This window comes from Malania oleifera, chromosome 2 (assembly GCF_029873635.1).
Source record: "Malania oleifera isolate guangnan ecotype guangnan chromosome 2, ASM2987363v1, whole genome shotgun sequence".
Lineage (NCBI taxonomy): Eukaryota > Viridiplantae > Streptophyta > Magnoliopsida > Santalales > Ximeniaceae > Malania > Malania oleifera.
The window spans coordinates 103,869,392-103,889,695 of NC_080418.1; the positions used below are offsets into that span (position 1 = coordinate 103,869,392).

General features: G+C 35.6%; 1 protein-coding gene across 2 annotated transcripts; it reads right to left on the reverse strand.

The window, feature by feature from the left end:
- Positions 1 to 1,703: 1,703 nt before the first annotated feature.
- On the reverse strand, positions 1,704 to 20,035 carry LOC131149507 (uncharacterized). Of its 2 annotated transcripts, none has more exons than XM_058100002.1 (11): positions 19,646 to 20,035; positions 19,095 to 19,165; positions 18,850 to 18,959; positions 18,068 to 18,186; positions 17,867 to 17,964; positions 6,700 to 6,787; positions 6,494 to 6,622; positions 6,285 to 6,393; positions 4,243 to 4,379; positions 2,133 to 2,223; positions 1,704 to 2,009 (listed from the first exon to the last, which is right to left on the reverse strand). In XM_058100002.1, exons 2-10 carry the CDS (start codon positions 19,154 to 19,156, stop codon positions 2,179 to 2,181), a joined length of 897 nt encoding a protein of 298 aa, XP_057955985.1. In that variant the 5' UTR covers positions 19,157 to 19,165; positions 19,646 to 20,035; the 3' UTR covers positions 1,704 to 2,009; positions 2,133 to 2,178. The 2 variants fall into 2 exon arrangements, with proteins under 2 accessions (XP_057955985.1, XP_057955986.1); XM_058100003.1 differs by having other exon boundaries at positions 19,095 to 19,232.
- Positions 20,036 to 20,304: the final 269 nt, after the last annotated feature.

Consider the following 20,304-nt stretch of genomic DNA (forward strand, 5'->3'; position numbering starts at 1 on the left):
GACTAAACCAGCAAGCCACAATGATTCCTTGGCAGTTTCAGCGGCTGTCATATACTCCGACTCAACTGTTGATAATGCCACCAGAAATTGTACCATGGACCTCCAACAAATAGGTCCTCCCACAAGAGTAAACATATATCCTATTGTAGACCTCCTGTCATCCAGATCACCTATATAATAAGCATCAACATACCCCACAACTTACGGATTACTCTGTTGTTTATCGAATATGATGTCATAGTGAGAGGTACCTCGTAAGTATCTGAAAATCTATTTGATGGCATCCCAGTGCTGCCTACCCAGACTTGAAAGGAAGTTACTTACCACGTTGATAGCTTGTGCCAAGTCTGGCTTTGTATATACTATAGCAAACATCAAACACCACACTGCACTAGCATAAGAGACCTTTGACATGTCATGGATATCAACATCCATCCTTAAGCATTTAGCAGTGGACAATTTAAAGTGATTCGCTAATGGTGTGCTTATAGATTTTGCATCAGTCATGCTAAACCTCTCCAACACCTTTTCCATATAACCCCCCTAAGATGACCACAATCTCTTTGCAACTCTATCCATGGAATTTCCATCCCAAGAATTTCTTGATTGTACCAAGATCTTTCATATCAAACTCTTTATTTAACAGAGTCTTCAACTGATTTACCTTAGTCATATCTTTCACAACAATTAGCATATCAACAACATAAACCAACATATAGATGAGAGAACCATCATCAAGATTTTTTACATACATGCAAAAACCATACTCACACCTCATATATAGTCTATCTGAATCATATAGGAGTCAAAACGTTTGTATCATTGCCTTGGAAACTGTTTCAGCTCATAAAGTGACTTATTCAGTTTACAAGTCAATTACTCCTGTCTAGGATGACTAAGCCCTTTTGCTAACTTGACGCAAAAGGCTAGTCCCCTGTCCTTTTCTAGTAATTTCCTGCAAGCATTTCATTGCACATTGGCCCTCGAAAACTATTTCAACTCATAAAGTGACTTCTTCAATTTACAAACAAATTGCTCATATTCGAGATGACTAAACCCTTTTGCCAGCTTGACACAAAAGGCTAGTCCATTGTCCTTTTCCAATAATTTCCTGCAAGCATTTCATTGCACATTGGCACCTTCCCGTGATCTTATTCAAATTCATCCCCAAAAACCCTTTTTTTCACATTTCTGATCAACAGTGAATAATTTTTTTCTTTAAAAAACAAACAAAAACTAAAACTAAAAAAAAAAAAAAAAAGGGAAAAGAAAAAGGGAAAAACCCAATTGAAGCAACGGGAACAAATTATCTTAAGACTCTTTTAAGTACTTTGAAAATCTAATATAAACTATTCGACCCCGATTGAAACTGCAGCAATTCAATGCTGATTCATCTGCATGGTTTGGATCGAGGCCACAATGCCAGAAACTTTAGACTGGCTTGCAAATTCCTGATCCAAGTTGCTTTTGAGCAATTAAGAACCCTATGTGGCAATGTCCCTAACGTCCCTACAAGTTGCTCTACAAGTTCACTTTCCTGGTTTTGATGTCGAACCGACCTAGGCTATTATATCAATGAAAGATCCATCTTCGGACTCCTACAGCCTTTGGAATTCAGGTTGATATGCATGAAAGAAATAGACATGACGAACTAAAAATAAATCAAACAAAAAATTGTTAAGATACAAAAGACACTTTCAATATGTCAAAATCACATTCTCATTTTCTGATTCAAAATTGCCTACCAAAGGAGTACATTTCCAATTCACTGCCGCACACAACAATAATAAACTGTAGTAATTAACAACTCTTGACAGGCTTCAATCCCCTGCCTTCTCTTCCTGTATCCCCTCATGGCTTTTGGGTGATTTCTTTTGGGGAACAAAATTTTGTTAAATGATGAGGACTTCCATAAATGCTAACTACTTTAGAGATAGCCATGGTGTATCTGGATTGAAGATGTAGACCACAAGTACTGTTATTTCTTTCAGCATCATCTCCATGGCAACCTGATACAATGACAAAATGCATGGACACACTCCAGTTAAAAAGAACTAATGAGGCAAAATGAACAATAATCAGAGACGCAAACATGCTGTTCTTTTTTATCATTTGTTATCAACTCTACAGACCATCATGATGCTGTAACTGCACTGAGAAAAGGTGTCACAAGGTCTCTCATAGGATAGCCTGCTGTCTTTCAGCTTCGTCGTCTTGTTCAACCTGGTACAAAGATGATCCATGTGTGAGATCAATTCAATTAGCATTCCATAATTTCAAAGCTTAATGCGATGTTCATCAATAGAACTCCCCTAGAAAATTTAACAAAACAAATCGAAATAAGAATACAAACAACTCCGCTAAAAAATTTAACAAAACAAAACGTAACAAGAATAAAATACGAGTAAAAATGTACGAAGCATCATCCATTTTATGATTACAATAAATTTCTTTTCAATAAAAATGAGCATTAAACAAAAACAACTATCCCTAATAGTTTGACCTAAGGGTGTAAGTCAAGCTTACTCGCGAGCTACTTGAACTTGACTCGTCTCCTAACTTGACTAGACTTGATTCTACTCAAGTTCAAGTTGAATTCGGCTACTTGAGTATTTTAATGAGTCAAGTTCAAGCACAATTATAGTACTCGAGTCAGGTTTCGAGTCTAATTGAACTCCTTATTTTATTATTTTTATATTATATATGTCATATAATATATATTTTAAAAATATACTTGATATTATATGTACGATATATATATATATATTTACATATTTATTTAATATTAATTCATAATCGAGTCGAGCTTAATCGAGTCGAGTTCGAGTTCTACTTATAATCAAGTTGAGTTCGAATTTAACAATTATGAAATTGATCGAGTTCAAGTCAAGTTTCAAAGCTTAATATTTTCCAGTTGGGTTGAGTTCAAGTATTTTACTATGTTCACTCAACTCGACACGAATACACCCCTAATTTGACCATAGCATTGGTCAAAGGAAACCTTTCAGCATCTCAATATTTACAGTCTAGGAATTGAAATATGTCATTGTACCCATCAAAAACCCTCCTCACTCATTAACAATTGTATTTCCCAACAAAAGCACAATCAATCCCCTGAAAGATGCAGCACAAGTCGCAGGGAGACGAACGGGTGCCTGAACTAACATGTAGTGATATTGATAAACCAGTTCAATGTGATTTTAAACTGAGAGACACTAACTCGAAACCATCACCAAGAATGCAAGGGTCGAGTCTTGAGGCTTGCTGCCTCATGCAAAAAAGCAAATGTTTGGATTATTCAAAATTCACCTCCCCACAAGCTTCCTTGCCAGTACCAGCAGCCGATAATTAATTTTTTGTTACTCAAGATCTCAAATGAACCAACTACCCATTACGGTCAGCTTTTCGCAATAAGTGACTTTTGTAGATAATAAAAAAGATGCATTAAGAAAAGAGGAACAGGTGCTTTCATGGTGATCAATTAATTTTAGGGTAGCCTTTGACAATTGTAAGTCACATTCTTGGAGTAGGAAATTGATTTTGAAACTAGTTGGTTCTTAGAGCTTCCTCCAAAGCTAATTTTAGATGAAGCATCACTTTCCAACCAAATTATTGCACGTCAATGTTGATAAGGTGAATTCGCATTTCCAGGCACTGTTTCCTAAATTTAAATCAACAACCACAAAGTGACAACCCAGAAACGCTCTTGAGAAATGAAAGATGAGTTCAACACCCAAGAGATTCTCTAGCAACCAGCATACATCGATACAGCAACAAACATAAGACCAGAAGCATAGTGCTGCAAGGTAAAGCACTAACACAAAATATGCATACTATCATGTCAAATAAAAGTGGTTAGTAAAACAAAAGTTACATATGATCAGTGATTGCGCAAAACACGAAAGGATGTGAAGCTGATGTCAATGAGGGAGAAGAGAATAATGAAATCACAAGTAACAAAAAATTTGTTGGCCAAAATATATAATGAGAGGAAAACTCAACCTTGTCCAATTTGAGAAGGCACCAAAAACTGTCTTGTACCTTAAACTTGATCATATGTTTATTTTCATATCAAAATATTTTTTAAAACGCAGTAGAAGAAATGCATTATTGTGATAAAATAGCAGCACATCATCACTCTCAAACATTTAAAATCTAATGTGCCTATTATAACGTTTCTTGGAGCATTAGATAATTATACTTGAGAATTTGCATGTGTAAAGAGGCATTATAGATATTTACCTCAACAAGTACTCGTGGTTTCTTTTTCAACTTTGTGGAGGCTAAACCTTGCTCAAGTTTTCCAAAATCTGACCCAGATCCTTTTCTTACTTTCTTCTGATCAACTGCATCCACCTCATCATCTTCCTTCAAGTCATCTGCAAAATTACCCCAAGGAGGGTTGGAGCCAGAGTGGAACATGTTGCTTTTTAATAGTACATAAACATGACTGTTGGTGTAGAAGTTATGTCATATCATGAACTAGTAGAAAAAGGTCCTAATAAAAGCAATAAAATCTCTCATACAATCATATACCTATATACAACAACAGCAAGTCTATAACCGACTGGACCATGAAATTGACAGGCACAAATCAATCAGTAATTTGTGCACCAGTAAATGACAAGGAAAATTCCAATTCAATTTCTCTACCCAGTACCCACACCAGCAATTTGCTCCAGTTCTCCCAAAAGTCAGCCCACCAGCCTTGCCACTCATCCATACAGGTCAAAATAATTTAGCAGCCTTAACCTACACACTTTGGGGTTTGCTGATCAGCTAAGCAGTTTGACTCAGGGCACATGTCCAACACTGATAATGATGCCCGTGAAATCAATTTCCCATGTTTTCTATCTGGGATAAATGCGTTGCCATGAAGCAACAAACTTACCATTCACATAGATAGAATAAAACAAAATTGAAGCGATACACTTGTGCAACTCACTTCTTTTTCTCTGCAATAGTTTCTATTAGCAGTTAGATAACTGGAATCATTTTTCCAATAGAAAAAGAACTGCATTAAAAGCAAGGAGAAGAAATTACAAGCAGATGATAAAATATCCTCCTAAAGGACAGGAAAAAAAACAGAAAAATAAAATTACAATAACCAAACCCCCCCCCCCCCCCAAAAAAAAAAAAATCCTTCTGAAGATTAGGCCGTAAAACTCCCCAGAAGAGGAAAAAAAAAACTACAAAACAAAAATCAAAAAAAAAAAAAAGGAAAGCCTAAAAGGAAACAAAGAAAACAACTCAATCCCATAAAAGACGAGGGAGTCGTTTTGCCATTGAAAATCTTGCGTTCCATACAATCCGCAAAGTCCAAAAAAAAAGGGCAAAGTCAGCACATCTCCATAAGACCAACCCTTTCTGACTCCTCCCAAAACCTTTGTACCGCACAAACAAGATGGCATCAACAGTCCAAGGAAGCACCAAAGTCTCATAAAAACTGAAAACAGAAAGAGCCTAAGCCTCTTAGCCACCCAGAAATAAAGAAATAAGTGGCAGATTCACTAGACTCAAAAGGACATGAAACAGATATCTGGGCTGATAGCCTTACAAGGTCTCCACAGCTGCACAACATGCCAATTGTGTTAAGCCTACAAAGAGCAATAGACCAGATGAAAGCCCTGACCTTGAAATGAATTTTTGCTTTTCAAAAGAAATTTTTAGGGTTTGAGGATTTCAAGAGCTGAGAAAACGAATTTAGTAGAAAAGGAGCCAAATGCAACCCATATCCAAATCTTTTAATAATGTCAAATGTGAGGAGCATTAACAAGCAAACACTTCCCTATCAAAACCCTCTAATCATTTTTCATATTCTTAGATAACTGGAATCTGTGGAACTACTAACAACTACTGTCTACTTATTCTCCATAAACTTGCTAAATTGATAGAAGAACAAAAATTTACAATTGTAGAAAGCCAGAGGCCCAGAGCTAGAGCTACAGCTTTGAAGTCCATGTTTTCTTCCTTTTTTTATATTTTTTGAGACTTATCAACAATCAAGTGAATTAACATCCCTCAAACATACCCCCCAAAAAATCCCTCCACAAAACAAATAAGATAATTAAAAAATCTGGTTTTCAGAATTCATGAAGAAAGACGACATAGTCCATTCACATATGAAACTAACAGACTTTGAAATTACAAGGACAGGTCATAGAATATATGTATCAATGTCCATATGCATCCATTCAAAAGTTGAGCGGTGATAATGCATTCACAGTCCAGTACTTTGCTTACAAAGAATATAAAACGCACACATAGAGAAAATGGCATGTTACCATAATCATTATCCATGAGAGACTCATCCATCGCAAAACCACCAAAATCTTCTATGTCTTCTTCTTCTTCAAGTTCATCATAACCTTCAACATACTCTATTTCTGGTTCCTGCGAGTCAACAGTATAGATTTCAGCACACAGTAACAATTACAACAATTAAATAATGAGTTTTTATATTTCTAAGTTTCTAACACAAAAGCACATATACCTCCTCGTCTTCATTGGTAGCATGTTGTCCTTCTATATCAAGAACTTTATTATATTCCTCAACAGGATAGTTGTATATGTCACCATAAGTTCCTCTCTTAAGGCGTTCAAGCAACTCATTCTCGATACTCTGCAAAGATGCTTTAGTCAGAAACAACTTACAATAGATAAGGGAATAAAAAGTAAAAACATAAGAAGGATGCTAACTTTTTCAAGAACAGCAGCCTTTTCAGCTTTTTCCTCTCTTCTAGACTCTCTCTTTTTCTCCTTTCTAGGTACGGTCATTATCTTCTCCCTTTGAAAAAACAAAACAACAGTAGCATTTTATGTCAAAGAAACTTGCTTAGCCATTAAATTTTACATAGCAGCACAGTAAAAACAGTTAAAAAAATAATCAGGAAAAAATATCATCAAAATGAAATCACAAATGACAACTAACATTGTTTTATGCCAAGAAATTTCATTGAAGAAGAAAGAATGTACAAAAAGGTGAATAAGACATCCTCCTGTGCAGAAATGAAAACAAAACAAAAAATAAAAAACTACAATCAGAATAATGCCATCCAATCACACTATAAATCCAAAAACGCCCCCTTAAAACAGCCAGCTACAAAAGATCAAAGCAAAGACAATAATAAATCCTATATTCCTATCCAATAACAAGAACTAGGCAACATATTTATAAAACCCTAATCTCACTAGTGGTTTGAGCGTGCAAATTAAAGGCCCAATGATCATAAAATGTACACAATGACACCCATAGCTTCAATTAAAACCACATTACTTCCATATTATGAGATCTGGAGCAATGTGTGCTTCAGCAAATCCACTTTTTACCACCACTTCTTGAAGCCAAGTATTCTCTTCAACCCCACTCCTACCCCCCACTCCTATTCAAGGTTCCTAATATGTTCACGGAAGCAATAACCGTAAATGTACCAAAACAATTGGCAAACACTCAAATACCTAAAACAACCAGCTACATAAGAGTAATTATGTTGGAATTGATTCATATAACTTCTCAATTGTTATGGCTTGCCCATTTTATGACAGATATTGGTGTACATCAATTTAAGGAGGGGGATATTCCATGACCAAAAATGATTCAACAATAACCTCAACAAAACATTCTAACATATTTGTTGGACAAAACTAACTTTTACATATTATACAGTTGAAACTTAGCTGGTCATGCTTGTCCCTGGCTTTTTTCTACCACAACAAACACACAGAAACTAATCACCAAAATCTACCCACCAACCAAGAATTATAGTGATGAGAAAGTAAGATAGTGGATATATAAAGCTCACTCACAATGAGCCCAGCCTTGGTGCTTCTTTAATATAAGAAAAACACATCATTAAGGAAAGAAAGAAGAATATGAAAAGAAAAGGACAAAAGTCCACCAAAGACAGAAGTGAAAAAAAATACAGCTGGAAACAAGAAAGCAATAAATCGCACTAAAAATGAGTTAAAGGAACTCCAACAAAAGCCCCATTCGCCAGAGAGCTGAAAATAAAAGTTCAGAGATAACGCATTTTGAAGCTTGGAAAGCTGGTAAAGATGAGGAAAATCATCACAAATAGGAGCATCCCCTTTCCACAAACCCTTGCAAAACTGGACTTCAGAACCAACCCCAAAACTATGATGGATCAAAGAAATTAAGAAAAGGATATATCTGATAGATGGAACTCCATGATATTCCCCATCTTCACATCATATCGATTTTGTTGGAGGCCATACTTGCATTTGATCACTTTACACCAAAGGGACTCATTTTCTAAAGGAAAACACCACAAATATTTACCTCTAATGGAAATGTTTTGAGACACTAGACTCCCCATTCCCAATGCACCTCAAGACTTCACCACCTTGGCCTCCTCACAACCTCCCAACTAACTAAATGAGCACCTTCCTACCAACCCCCAATGCCTAACCAAAGAAAATCCCCCATCATGTTAGTGACCCTCTTAACAATGCTTAGGAATTATTATAATTTAAAAAAAAAAAATTTACTCCGTTATTAGAACAAGGAAAAAAAATAAATAGGCATCATAGAAAGAGAAACAACGATAACAACAAATAAATCAAGCGGTAAGTCCCCACTAGGTTGAGTCAGCTACATCACTACAAGAAAACTACTCTTTAGCATCAAACTTTTTAGGGACAAACTAATTTCCATCGCTAAAACTAAGAGTCACTTTTAGGGATGAAATTGACAATTTCCGCTTAAACCTTAAGGTTGAGCAGGAAAGAAAATTCGTTTTTGCCAGCTAGAGGGGCAGTTTTAGCGACGACATGTAATCGTTGCAAAAGTGTATGCAGGAAATGAGGCCAAAATGATGTCATTTTGAATTGCCCTTATAACTGAAATGATGTCCTTTTGGTGATAGCTTCAAAATCCCTATTCCCCCCCCCCCCCACCCCAAACAAGCACTATTCTCCTTTGTCCCCGCACCTCCTTTCCCTCTGTAATACCAGAGCAGTTCACACCCTCAGCCACCTGCAATCGCCACCGTGACTGCCTCCAGCATCACCTACCCCCTTTGCTTCACCTCCACTACAAACCTCTCTCTCTCTCTCTCTCATCTCATCAACTTGAGAGTTTAGCTAGCTAAAGAATATCCATGATGTCATTCCATCTTCTAACATCCTCTCTTGTGTCTTCTGACTGTTACTGTTTTTACAGACAGCTCTCCCCCCCATTCAACTCTCTTCTACCCTATAGGATCTGCTAATTCAGGCTTCTTGTGTAACTGATATTACCCATCCAAATCTTTATGATTCCAAAAAAGTCCCATGGTTTAGCTGCAGAAAACAATAAAGATTAGTCAAGAAAAAGAAAGAAAAAGGGAGTTGGGTTTCTGCTTCAGAATGAAACAATGCTCATTGATTCCTCTCTACGGTCTGCTTGCTTTCTTGGAAGTTCCAAAGCATCAAGGTGCCCATGACAGTGACTGTAGACTCCACATGTGAAGTGCATGATCTGGGCTGCACCTAATTGCCAGGCATCATTTGGTGCATAGGCTGAATCTTGAATTTTTAATCTTGTATTTTATAATCACACATTTAAAAGCACATATTTCTTTAATTTTATCTAGCTATTGTTCTTTTGGTTAATTGTTATTCTAAAACTAGAATGCAGACACTGCCATTTCAGCAGCTTATCTTCTTCATCGAAGTGCAGAAGCTGTATTACCAAAGCAGAAAAGAGTTCTAGCAGTTGCCGAGTTCAAGCATGCGAAGGTTGCTTACAAAAGGCGCTGTATAGAAGAACGAAAATCATAGATTCGGCATACTTATCGCACCCCAATACAGGGATTCCTGAAGGTCAGAGCCAGAGTCACCAGCATTGGAAGTAAATTTGGAGAGCCGTAGCCCCATTTCATGAATAGATATGTTTGAAATAGTTGCTGATGAGGTCATCCAAACTCTGAACAACAACCTGCAGTCAGTGAGTATCCCACTGAATGTAGTCTTGGGCAGAGGGGCTGGGTTTCCAAAAGCAGGAAAGTGCTCATTGGGTGCTATTTGAAAATGGTTCCTTAGTTGGAATGCTCTAAAAGACACATGCTAATAAGTAATACCTCGCAAACGACATGGGGTAAACTTAAAAGATATATTCTAGAGGCCCAGACTAATAAAAAAAAAAAAAAACAGTTTGGCTTCAGTTTTCACTGAAGACAGAAATAATATCCTTTTACCATAGGAAAACCAACATAAAGTTACCACTTCTTATTCAGACCCACTGATCATGTCCAACAAATAAAATATTCTTCTGAAACACCCCCCAAATCACCCAATCATTCTGGAAAACAGGAACAGAAAAGCTACGGGCCCATTTAGTTGTGGAAAATATTTTTCATTTTCCATTTTTAAGTTTTCCAAAGAATTGTAAATATTTTAGCTTATTTTATAATTCTTCAAGATTTGTATTAAACGGGTAGAAAATAAAGAGTTTGTTTAAATGTGCAAAACAATTTTTCATTTTCTATTACTAGATCTCAAAATCATTGCAATGAAAAGACAACTTGTTTCTCAATTTTTCAAACAATATATAAGGCGATATTTGGAATCATGGATTTTGGGGCTTAAATTTGGATTCGTGTATATTTGGAACAAACTCAATATATAATCCACACAAATCAAAGTCCAAGATTCAAATTTCATGCTCTCATATGCAAAGTAAGAGTTAGAAATCTAGAAAATAATAAAAAGATGTTTTCCAACTTTTCTATATAAATTTGGAAAATTGCAACAACGTGGCATTTTTGTAATTATTTTAAAAATTAAAAGCAGAAAATAAAATTGTTTTCACAAGAAAATATTGCCAAAACTTTTTTTTTGATAAAAAAATAATATTAATAAAAAAGTGTATTAGATTGAGAAGCAGAAGTTACAACCTAAGGGGGACAAGAAGTCCACCTGAAAAAATAATAACAGAAACAAAACAAAAAATAATAATAATGATAAAATTTTTAAAAATAATAATAATACAATAAACCAAGAAAACCCCTTTTCAATCCCTTTCCTTTGTAATTCACCCAGCACTTTAAAGTTGCTAGCTTCCTCTAACACTCATTTGCTTTGTAATTGCCCCCATCAAAGCACACTTCACTTCCACCAGCATCACACACTTTTAAATCCAGTTTATCCATTATATCTTGGGATTCTAAATCCTTCCTAGAAATCACCTCCACAGGTGTATGTAGAATTCCATCCTTGCACTGCAGTTTATTATCCAACCCATTGTTCTCAAAAATAGGAACCCCCACCAATCCTTCCAACGGAGCAGGATGTATATATTAGGTCCCCAAGAACATCACACAAATCAGAAACATATCCATAGGGTTCCAGAATCTCATCCAGCAACAAACCCCAATTCACGATCAAACTCACTGATGTCATCAACTACCACAATCTGAAAAATCTCCTAATTTCTTAGCCTCCTTGCCATTGCTAACTCCATCATTTCCTATATCCTTCACCCTAGCAAATGTATCTTCCACAATACTCAATTCTCCTTCAGAATATCTCCTTATAATCTTTGGCCCTGTCTCACCAGAATGCTCCCTCTTTGCTTCATATAATTTCCTCATTTCCGCATCCATCATAGCAACCTTCCAATTAGTGTACAAATGTTTCATACAAATGTTTTTATTGTTGTTCACTTATCTCATACAAATACTTTTAAAAATGAAAAATTAGGTAACTTTTCTATAATTTTTTAGAAAACAAAAATGGAAAATGAAAACTGTCTTCCACAACTAAACAGGCCCTACATGCTGCAGTTTTTGGCTTTGAAGGTACAAAATATGGTACAACGGCCTGGAAAAAATTTAGTTGGGTTCTAAAAAGAAGAATCTGGTATGAGGTGCATTGTGTTTGCACTCCAGTATTCTACATATTAGTCCTAAATCACTCTCTCAGTGATAAGATAACTGTCTGGTGATCTAAGATCACCACATGGTAGTGACCTTGAGGAAAAAAATCTAATTTGTCCCCCTTAAAACATTGACCTTATGAAAATTAGGCTCATAGAGAAAATTGTGCTTCAATGGTGGACTGGTACAAACCTGGCCAATAGGCTCTTGTTCATTCTTTTCAACTTCATCTTCACTACTTGCTGTCTCTAATGGCTCAACTTCATCACTAATAGGTGCTTTGTCTTAGGGCATCATCAGCAGGAATGACCTTGCTAACTACAACTGAAGCAGTAACCAGCTTTTTACCATTCTTCTTGTGTTTAAATAGATGATATTAAACAAGAACTGTCACAGATTTAGGTTCAAAGAAGTCAACCCACTTCCTCCAACCATCCCTCACTTTAGAAATCTCCTTCTCAACAGCTAGATCAACGGACTCAAACTGATGATTATTTATCTTGATTCCAAAAGATAGTCCATCAACATACCCTATCATCTGTTGCTGCACACTACTCAAACTGTCATCACACGAGTTTGTGAAACTTCACTTCCATAATTAAGAAGAAAAAAATTTGTATCATAACCTCTTTCATTCTTCTTGTTACTGATCCCTCTAAATAGTCTTTATGATGGGAATCTCTGTTATTCCACAATGCGCTAGCATAACCTTCAAGACTAGTCCTGGCCAAGTTTACCTCATCCTCATTCTTGACAACCGTAAAAACAAAAAATATTTTAATTGATTTTTCTTATAGCAAAAGAAATTCATTAAAAGGAAGAGAATTTACAAGGGATAGAAAAGGCATCTCCCAAAAATCTGGAACAAACCAGAGAAAAACTAAAACATCAAAAAACAGAAATCAATCCAACCAACCCCTCCAATCCCTACTTAAATCCCAAAAGCTAGCTTCTCTAAAAATTCCAACCCTGATACACCATAGAGAAGTCAAGAACTGAATCTTTTCCCACACCAAATACGAATTCAACTTCTTCCCAGAAAAAATCCACACATTACATTCCAACCAAAGACCCCATAAAACTGCATACTTATTACACTTCCATAGAGCTGCCTTTTTCTTTCTTCTTCCAAAGCCCACAAAAGAAGTGATTAACAAATCTTTCACAGAATAAGGGCAGCTTTAGAATTCCTATAATAGAGCATGCAAACATCTGGAGGAAGAGCCTTCAAAGGTCTCCTAATCTGCAGCAAGTTATTGGTATTACTTTTGTTAATGCAAAAATCTAGAGAGAGCATTCAAAGGTCTTCTAATCTGCGCAAGTTATTGGTATTGAAATTGTTAAGCACAGCCAGCCAAGTAATTGCTTCAACTGTTGAGGGAACTTTAACCTTCCAAATAACTGAATAAAGAGGAAAGGGATAATTTAAATAGGTCAAAAATTCAAACAATGATTTACAAGAAAAACACCCCCGAATGATCCAGACACCAAGAATGAACTTAACACCTGAGGACAATTTGCAATTGTTCAATACGAATAACAAAGAAGACAACTCCACCATCTCTCTATCTTTCAGAGGTATCCTGAAATGAAGAGTTAAAGAGACTGGAAAGCCCCTCCCATTATCGACAAAGAAAGAAATAACTATGTTTGGCTCAGAGCACAATCTAATATTTTAATAGATTAAACCAGCTATACAAATCATCCAGCTCCCCCTAAATCCAGCCAAACCTATTTTTATACCATAATCAAGCTCAAAATTATGCAGGAAAATCAGTCTGCATACATTATGATCCTAAACAGACCAAGGTTAATAGACAAAACTCTGGAGGCATTTTTTGATTGGTTGCAGAGTCAGACAGCCTCTATAGGTTTTATGGCAGCTATGACTTAATAAATGCAGATTGTTCTTTACAAAGCAGCTTAATTTTGCGGGGCTAAGCATCAACAAACACATTATGCCTGTCAAATCAAACAGGTAGCAGGTTCATCCATAGTTTGCATGACTACGCAAAGGTGCATGTCTGTTAAGTATACTAATTTTATAGCTTCAAATTTTGATAATGAAGTTTTGAAAACAGCTACGAATAACTAACCATAACCTAAAAAGTAATTTCTCAACGTCATTAATTATTATGAATATTGGATTTTAACAGAACAACCACAACCAAATGAAAAAGAAGGAAAATTTATAAATGTAACACAGTTACCACTTCCATAAAACTGTGTTTGGCAATATGGAAAACAGTTTGCTTTTATAATTTAATTTTTAAGAATGATATTTTCAAGAAACTTCGCGCCATCTGTTCATTTCATCAAACTTGCCACCATTGAGAATATTGAAATGGTAAGTACATCTGTGGATTTATAAATAATGAGTATACCAATTCATTGTCAAACTTGCCACCATTGTCAGCATCACAGTAATGGATGCAACTATGCATGTATGATGTATGGAGCACTACAAATCCAGAATAGTGCTCTCCACAATCTATGAAGCACGAATGAGTTATAGTTATCATTTGAATCAAAATTTGCAAAGGTGAAAATGAAGAAGTTGGGTTTACAAATGACTTGAGGTAGGAATAGACTAGGTTTTAAGGGCAAAAAAGTTGCTAGAATTGGAAAGAAATGCTGCTAGCATTTCTAGGGAACAATTCAGGTTTCTGTAGCAAGATTAAGGGCTTAAAGGATGAAGAAAGACCCTAAAATGAGCCACAACATACGCCAACTCAGAATGATCACTTATTGACATTTATTTGTTGATTTTTTATGAAAATCAGGACTGCCTTTTAGTGTGTTCAGGTTTATCAAGATATTTTTTTCCTGTATTCCAAATTCTCTGCGAACTGGCTGAAATTACATTCATATTACACCGTAATGGATTTGAAGAGAAACAATACAAGTTGGAGACACAAGAAACCTGTAAAACTCATGACTCTTGACCAATGTTTTAAAAGGCGAAGGCGTAAGGCGAGGCATTTCAACCCTCAAACAGCGAGGCGTAAGCCTTAAGGCGCGGGGGCGTAAGCCTTTTGAGAATTTATTTAATTTGTTAAATAAATTATATATATTTAAAATAAAGCAAAAACTAAGAAAATCACAAATGTAATATAGAAAAGAAAAATTAAATGTACTTCGCAAAATACTTGTTGGCTATTCAAAAATTGCTAGCTTGAATACATGACATAAATCATGACAAGAGATAGCTATACCATTACAAAAGTTCAAACTATTTTCATGATGCAAGAGACAACTCTCAATTATTTTGGAAAGGTTGAGGTTCAAGAGTTTTAGAAATAAACTCATATTATGACAATTCTTTTATACAAACATGTAGTTAAAATTTTCTAACCAATTCTAACTTGAGAATCACACCCCAAAAATGCACAAGGCTCGACTAAAAAGGCTCAAAAAGCGTGTTTTTTGTAAAAAAATGTGTACGTCTCAGCATGTAATTCGTTAGCCTTTTTGGAATTTGGTATTTAGATTGAGCCTCAAGGCATTTTAAGCATGCCTTGCCTTGAGGCGCCTCAAGGCGAGCCTTGATTGAGCCCTTTAAAACATTGCTCTTGACTATTGATAGAAACAAACAAGCAAAGCCGAGTTGGAGGGTGTAATCATTGGAGTAAGGATCTATGAGTGGGCAAGAAGAGGCAAGGATAGGTGCAAAATGTATATTCCAATGCTCTGGCAAAGGTCTCATGTGGTGGCAGACTCTATTGAGGAGGTTGAATTTACAGCCCCCTTCATCATGTTGTTATAACCAGTACAGGGGAATTTCAGGCACTGTGAGCTTTGTTCGCTACCTTTTCCCCTGTGCTTTTTCCTTTCCCTTCTTTTCTCTTTATCCTTACCAAACACAACACTAAACGTTTTGGCAGAGATGTTTTGAGATTTTCTTTGAACCCAATACAAATCTTCGAGGACACAGTGAATGCAGCCATCCCCAAAAGCTAGAATCACAGAAAAGGTAAGTATGTTTGCTATCCCTACAAACTAGGATATGATATGCAATTGCAACTTCTCATGACTGAACATTGACTCTAGTTTTCTGAGAGATAAAACTCTATTTTCCAATGTTATTAGAGAACTGGTTAAAAGGGATTGAAACAAAGATCTAGACAGCGGGCATAAAGTACATACTTGAGTTGGCTTTTACCCATGAACTGTTCTGCAGTAACAGAATGTGAACTCATTAAAAGAGGATACATGGACTCATTAAAAGAGGATATGTGAACTCATGTATATGGTGGAGTAATTTCTTTGGACCTATGGACCACAGCTTAATTTGATCTATTAAGAACTTGAACTTTGGGCATTTGTATTATGGATGTTTTATTTCATGTTCTAACATTTTGAATGTGACTAGATCTCAGTTTTGAACGTTGATTAAATATTTAAATGAGATATTGAATGCATTTTTAGCTATTCTAAAAGCAAGTGTTTGTATTTAAGGTTATTGATTAGATAAATTGTACAGGAACCACATTCAATTTGAAAATAAAATAAAATAAAACAACAACAATATTAGCAATGAGAAAGTTTTGTCGCTAAACAGGTTATCACTAAAAGTGACTCCACATTTCCAAAGTGACTTATCTTTTTTTTTTTTTAAATCTTTTGTCAACAAGTTTTTTTCATCCCTAAATGCTTTTTGGGGTGAACGTGTTTTGTTGCTAAATGATTTTGGGACTAATCTTTTAATCTTTAATGTCACATGCCAATGAATTTTTTTGTCCCTGAAGATTTTTGAGGGAAGAAATTATTGTGTCGCTAAAACAAGGAAGTCTATTTGTCACCTAAACCAGAAAAAACTTAGGCTTAGTCCCCCCCCCCCCGGGTGACGTTTTAAAAAACCTTTTAAAAAGGAGCCGATGAAAAAGAACTTATTGGTATTGTTTGAAAAAGGAGCTTTTAGAAAGAAAGAGTTGGCTTTGAGTGTTCAGTTAAAAAGTTATAAATTGCCTAAAAGCATTTAAAATGATTCAAATGGATATGTATTTTTAGGAAATATAATTAATGCATTGATAGTTTTGTATATTTGAGAAGAGTATAGGACAATAATGGAATAGAATAATTTTTTGGAGAAAAAGCTAGTTTTTAGCTTTTAAAAGCTTCAAATCTATAACTTTTATAAGCTTCCCAAAAAGCTAAAAGTTGGCTTTTAGGAGCTGGAAAAGCTTATTACCAAACACGTCAAACCCAACTTTTGCATTTAAAAAGGAGAAGTTTAGGGAAAAAAGGGGGCCAAACTCACCCTTATTCGCCAGGTTAAGGTATTTTTTTGGTGACGAAATAGGAAATTCGTCCCGAAAATCTTTTAGTGATGGCTTTCTAGCAAATGAAGCAGCGAAGAAATTTTTATTTTTTTATTTTTTTGCCCCTAAAGGTTAAATAGCAATGAATTTTAGACTTTTAAGGACAAAATGAGGTCCCTAAAAAGCATTTTTCCTATACTGCAAGAATCCTTTACCGCCAATTTACACGATTGTGCGCAATTTCATCCAACAATTTGAGGGTTATTAAATCCTTACTATCTCATTTCAAGCTATTTTAGGTGTACCCCCTACCCCTTCTAGTGCCACTAAAGGTAACTAGTTCACTCCTCACCGATGCATTATTTGGCCTACGTCGCAAAACATATAAGCCGCCCCTCCCTTATCTTAACTTCTACACATACCATGAATATATTCATTCCTTAAATTATATTTTAATGTTATACCACTCTTCCACCTAAGCATTCTCGTTTCAACAACTTTAACTTTTTGGATATGTTGTTTCTTAGAGGTCGTTTGGTACCACTAATGCACTGGCAAACAAGCATTAGTGAATGTACAAACATTGTTCAACGAACTAAGGGAAGTCTTTAACTTTTCAAAAAAAAAGATATTTGTACATTATTGTAAATCTTCTACATGAATCAAATGATTAATAAATACATGATGCTAGACAAATTAAAGGGACGTTATCAAAATGTAGCAATATACCTTGTTTTTAAAGCAAGCTTTCTCATGCGAATCCGCATTTGAGTCATTTTGGTGAGACGTTGTTTTGTTTTATGTACCAGAAACTTTGGCCAATACATCTACAAAATTCAAAAATATAACAAATCAAACACTATAAATTGCTCAACCAAATTACACAAAGAATAAAAAAACATCATCCACTTGCACAAAAAAGTGGAGTACCAGATGCTTGTCAATTATTTCAAGCGCCTTCTCGTAGTTTCTTGGCAATTTAACTCTCTCCCATAAATCATTTGGCTTATGAGCTCTTTCTATAGTTTTCATGTATAAATAGAATATTCCTGCACAAGGCTCCAATCCAAAAATCAACAAAACTAACTACAAAAATCCCCTAATGCTAAAAAAGCAAATTCATTATTCAATTCCTGGCAATGATTTCAAAACTCAAGAGAGAGTAATAAACATATACTTTGCAATGATTACAACAAGATAGGGTAATAAATATTTACTTTGAAACTATAACCTACTAAATAATTTTCAAAAAATAGAAAAAAACAAACAAAGGTGCAATTTTAAACACAACATCTAATTTAAAAATAAGGAAATCAAACCAAAACTTACAAAAACATACTAAGAAAGGGATGCTTGGATGTATGATTGGAAATTGGAACTGAATCAATCCATTTTGTTTCGAGCAATCACTCTAAAACACACAATTGGCAGTGAAAGTGAAATAAAGAGGCAGTGTCTTGCTAGAATAAAATTGAAAAATCCAGCAAAACATGGAAAAAGATATTTTTTTAAACAAATTTCATAAAAAAAAATAATATTAAAAAAAAAAAAAGATCTCCTATAGGCATTAAAAAAACATCATTTTATATTAAATTTTTTATTTTCTCTCCTCATGATATCCACTACCTGTATTAAATTCATTCAAACACTCTTACAACATGAACTCCAAAGGATAGCAGTCATAGTATAAACTAAAAAAAAGTCTCTTGTACCATCGTGGTCCCGAATGGTGGCATAGCGACTATTGGCAAGGGGGCATGAGCTACGATTGCAAACACCGGTCACATTGTACGGGTTTCGACAAAAATTCCCAGTTGTGATTCTATAAAAATACATCAATAAAAAAACAAAAAACAGAAAAATAAACCATCAATAGTATTTACAGAAATTCACAAATATAGTAACAGAAAGCAGCAAGAATTTGTAAGAGAGGGCGTGTTGAAGAAGAATCACTAACTTAGCCATGAAACTACAATGGTTGTGCCTGATGACCTGCCAAATGACCTCATCATGCTGCATCTCTTCAACCTAGAAAGCACCAATGCCAACACGGGACACAGATACAACACAATATCAACAAAGCAATACGGTGGTTCTGTAAAAACAAGGATACGACATGGCCAAGATATGTTAGTTCTAAAAAAGATATAATGTTTTAAATATATATAACTGAAAAAAAACTGAACAAAAAAAAAACATGAATATATAACAGAAAAAAAAGGCCGCGACTGCCGACTGAGCGAGTGGCGAGTGCTGCGAATCGAGCCTCGAGCAACTGCCGACTGAGGTGAGTGGTGAGGCCGTGAGGGTGAGGGAGAGGGAGAGGGAGAGGGCAGCTGCTACTGGGTAGTGCCGATTGAGGTGAGCGGTGAGGCCGCGAGGGAGAGGGTAGAGTGTACACTATAAAATGTGATTAAAATTGGGTTTGTGGTTTGGAGCAAGAATATGGTTTGTGGTTTTAAAAAAAAAAAAAATTGGTTGAGGAAAATTCAGAGAAGAAATCCGTACCTTTCCTCGTTGGGCAGGGGGTCGGAGGAAACCAGGAGACGACAAGCCGTTCGGAGATTTGCCTACGAGGAGGCGACGTCCGGCGAAGGAGGCTGCGAGCGATCGCGAGGGAAAGCAAAGGCTCCCAGCTACTGCCAAACTATCGCGACTGGGAAGATCTCCACAAAAACGGCCGGCGACGGAGGTTGTGTTTTCTTCGCCAGAGCAGTGAACTTTCTTCGCCTGCCTCTCTCAGATTTGCCGTTCGGAGATTCGCCTTCAACGACGCGACGTCAGGCGACGGAGGCTCGCAAGATCTTGGGAGCGAAGGCTGGGGCACGGTTCTTCTCTAGGGTACTTAGAGGAGTTTTTCCCATTTTATTATTATTTTATAATAATATATTAAATAATACTTGAAAAAAATCCATGCTAACCTAATCTCCTTCTTAATTCAACGTGATTTATTTAAATCTCACTCACGCATAAGCAACAGCTTATTTTAAAAATAAATCTCATTAAATGAAAAATTATTTAAAATATTAAAAAATCATTCATCAAAGTATTACCCAAAAATTAGTACATTAACACACAAAATGTTAGAATCATTAGTAGTATAACCTACTTCATTGGCATTTTTATAAATACAAAGCAGAAACAATGAAAATATATTTTTAAAATTT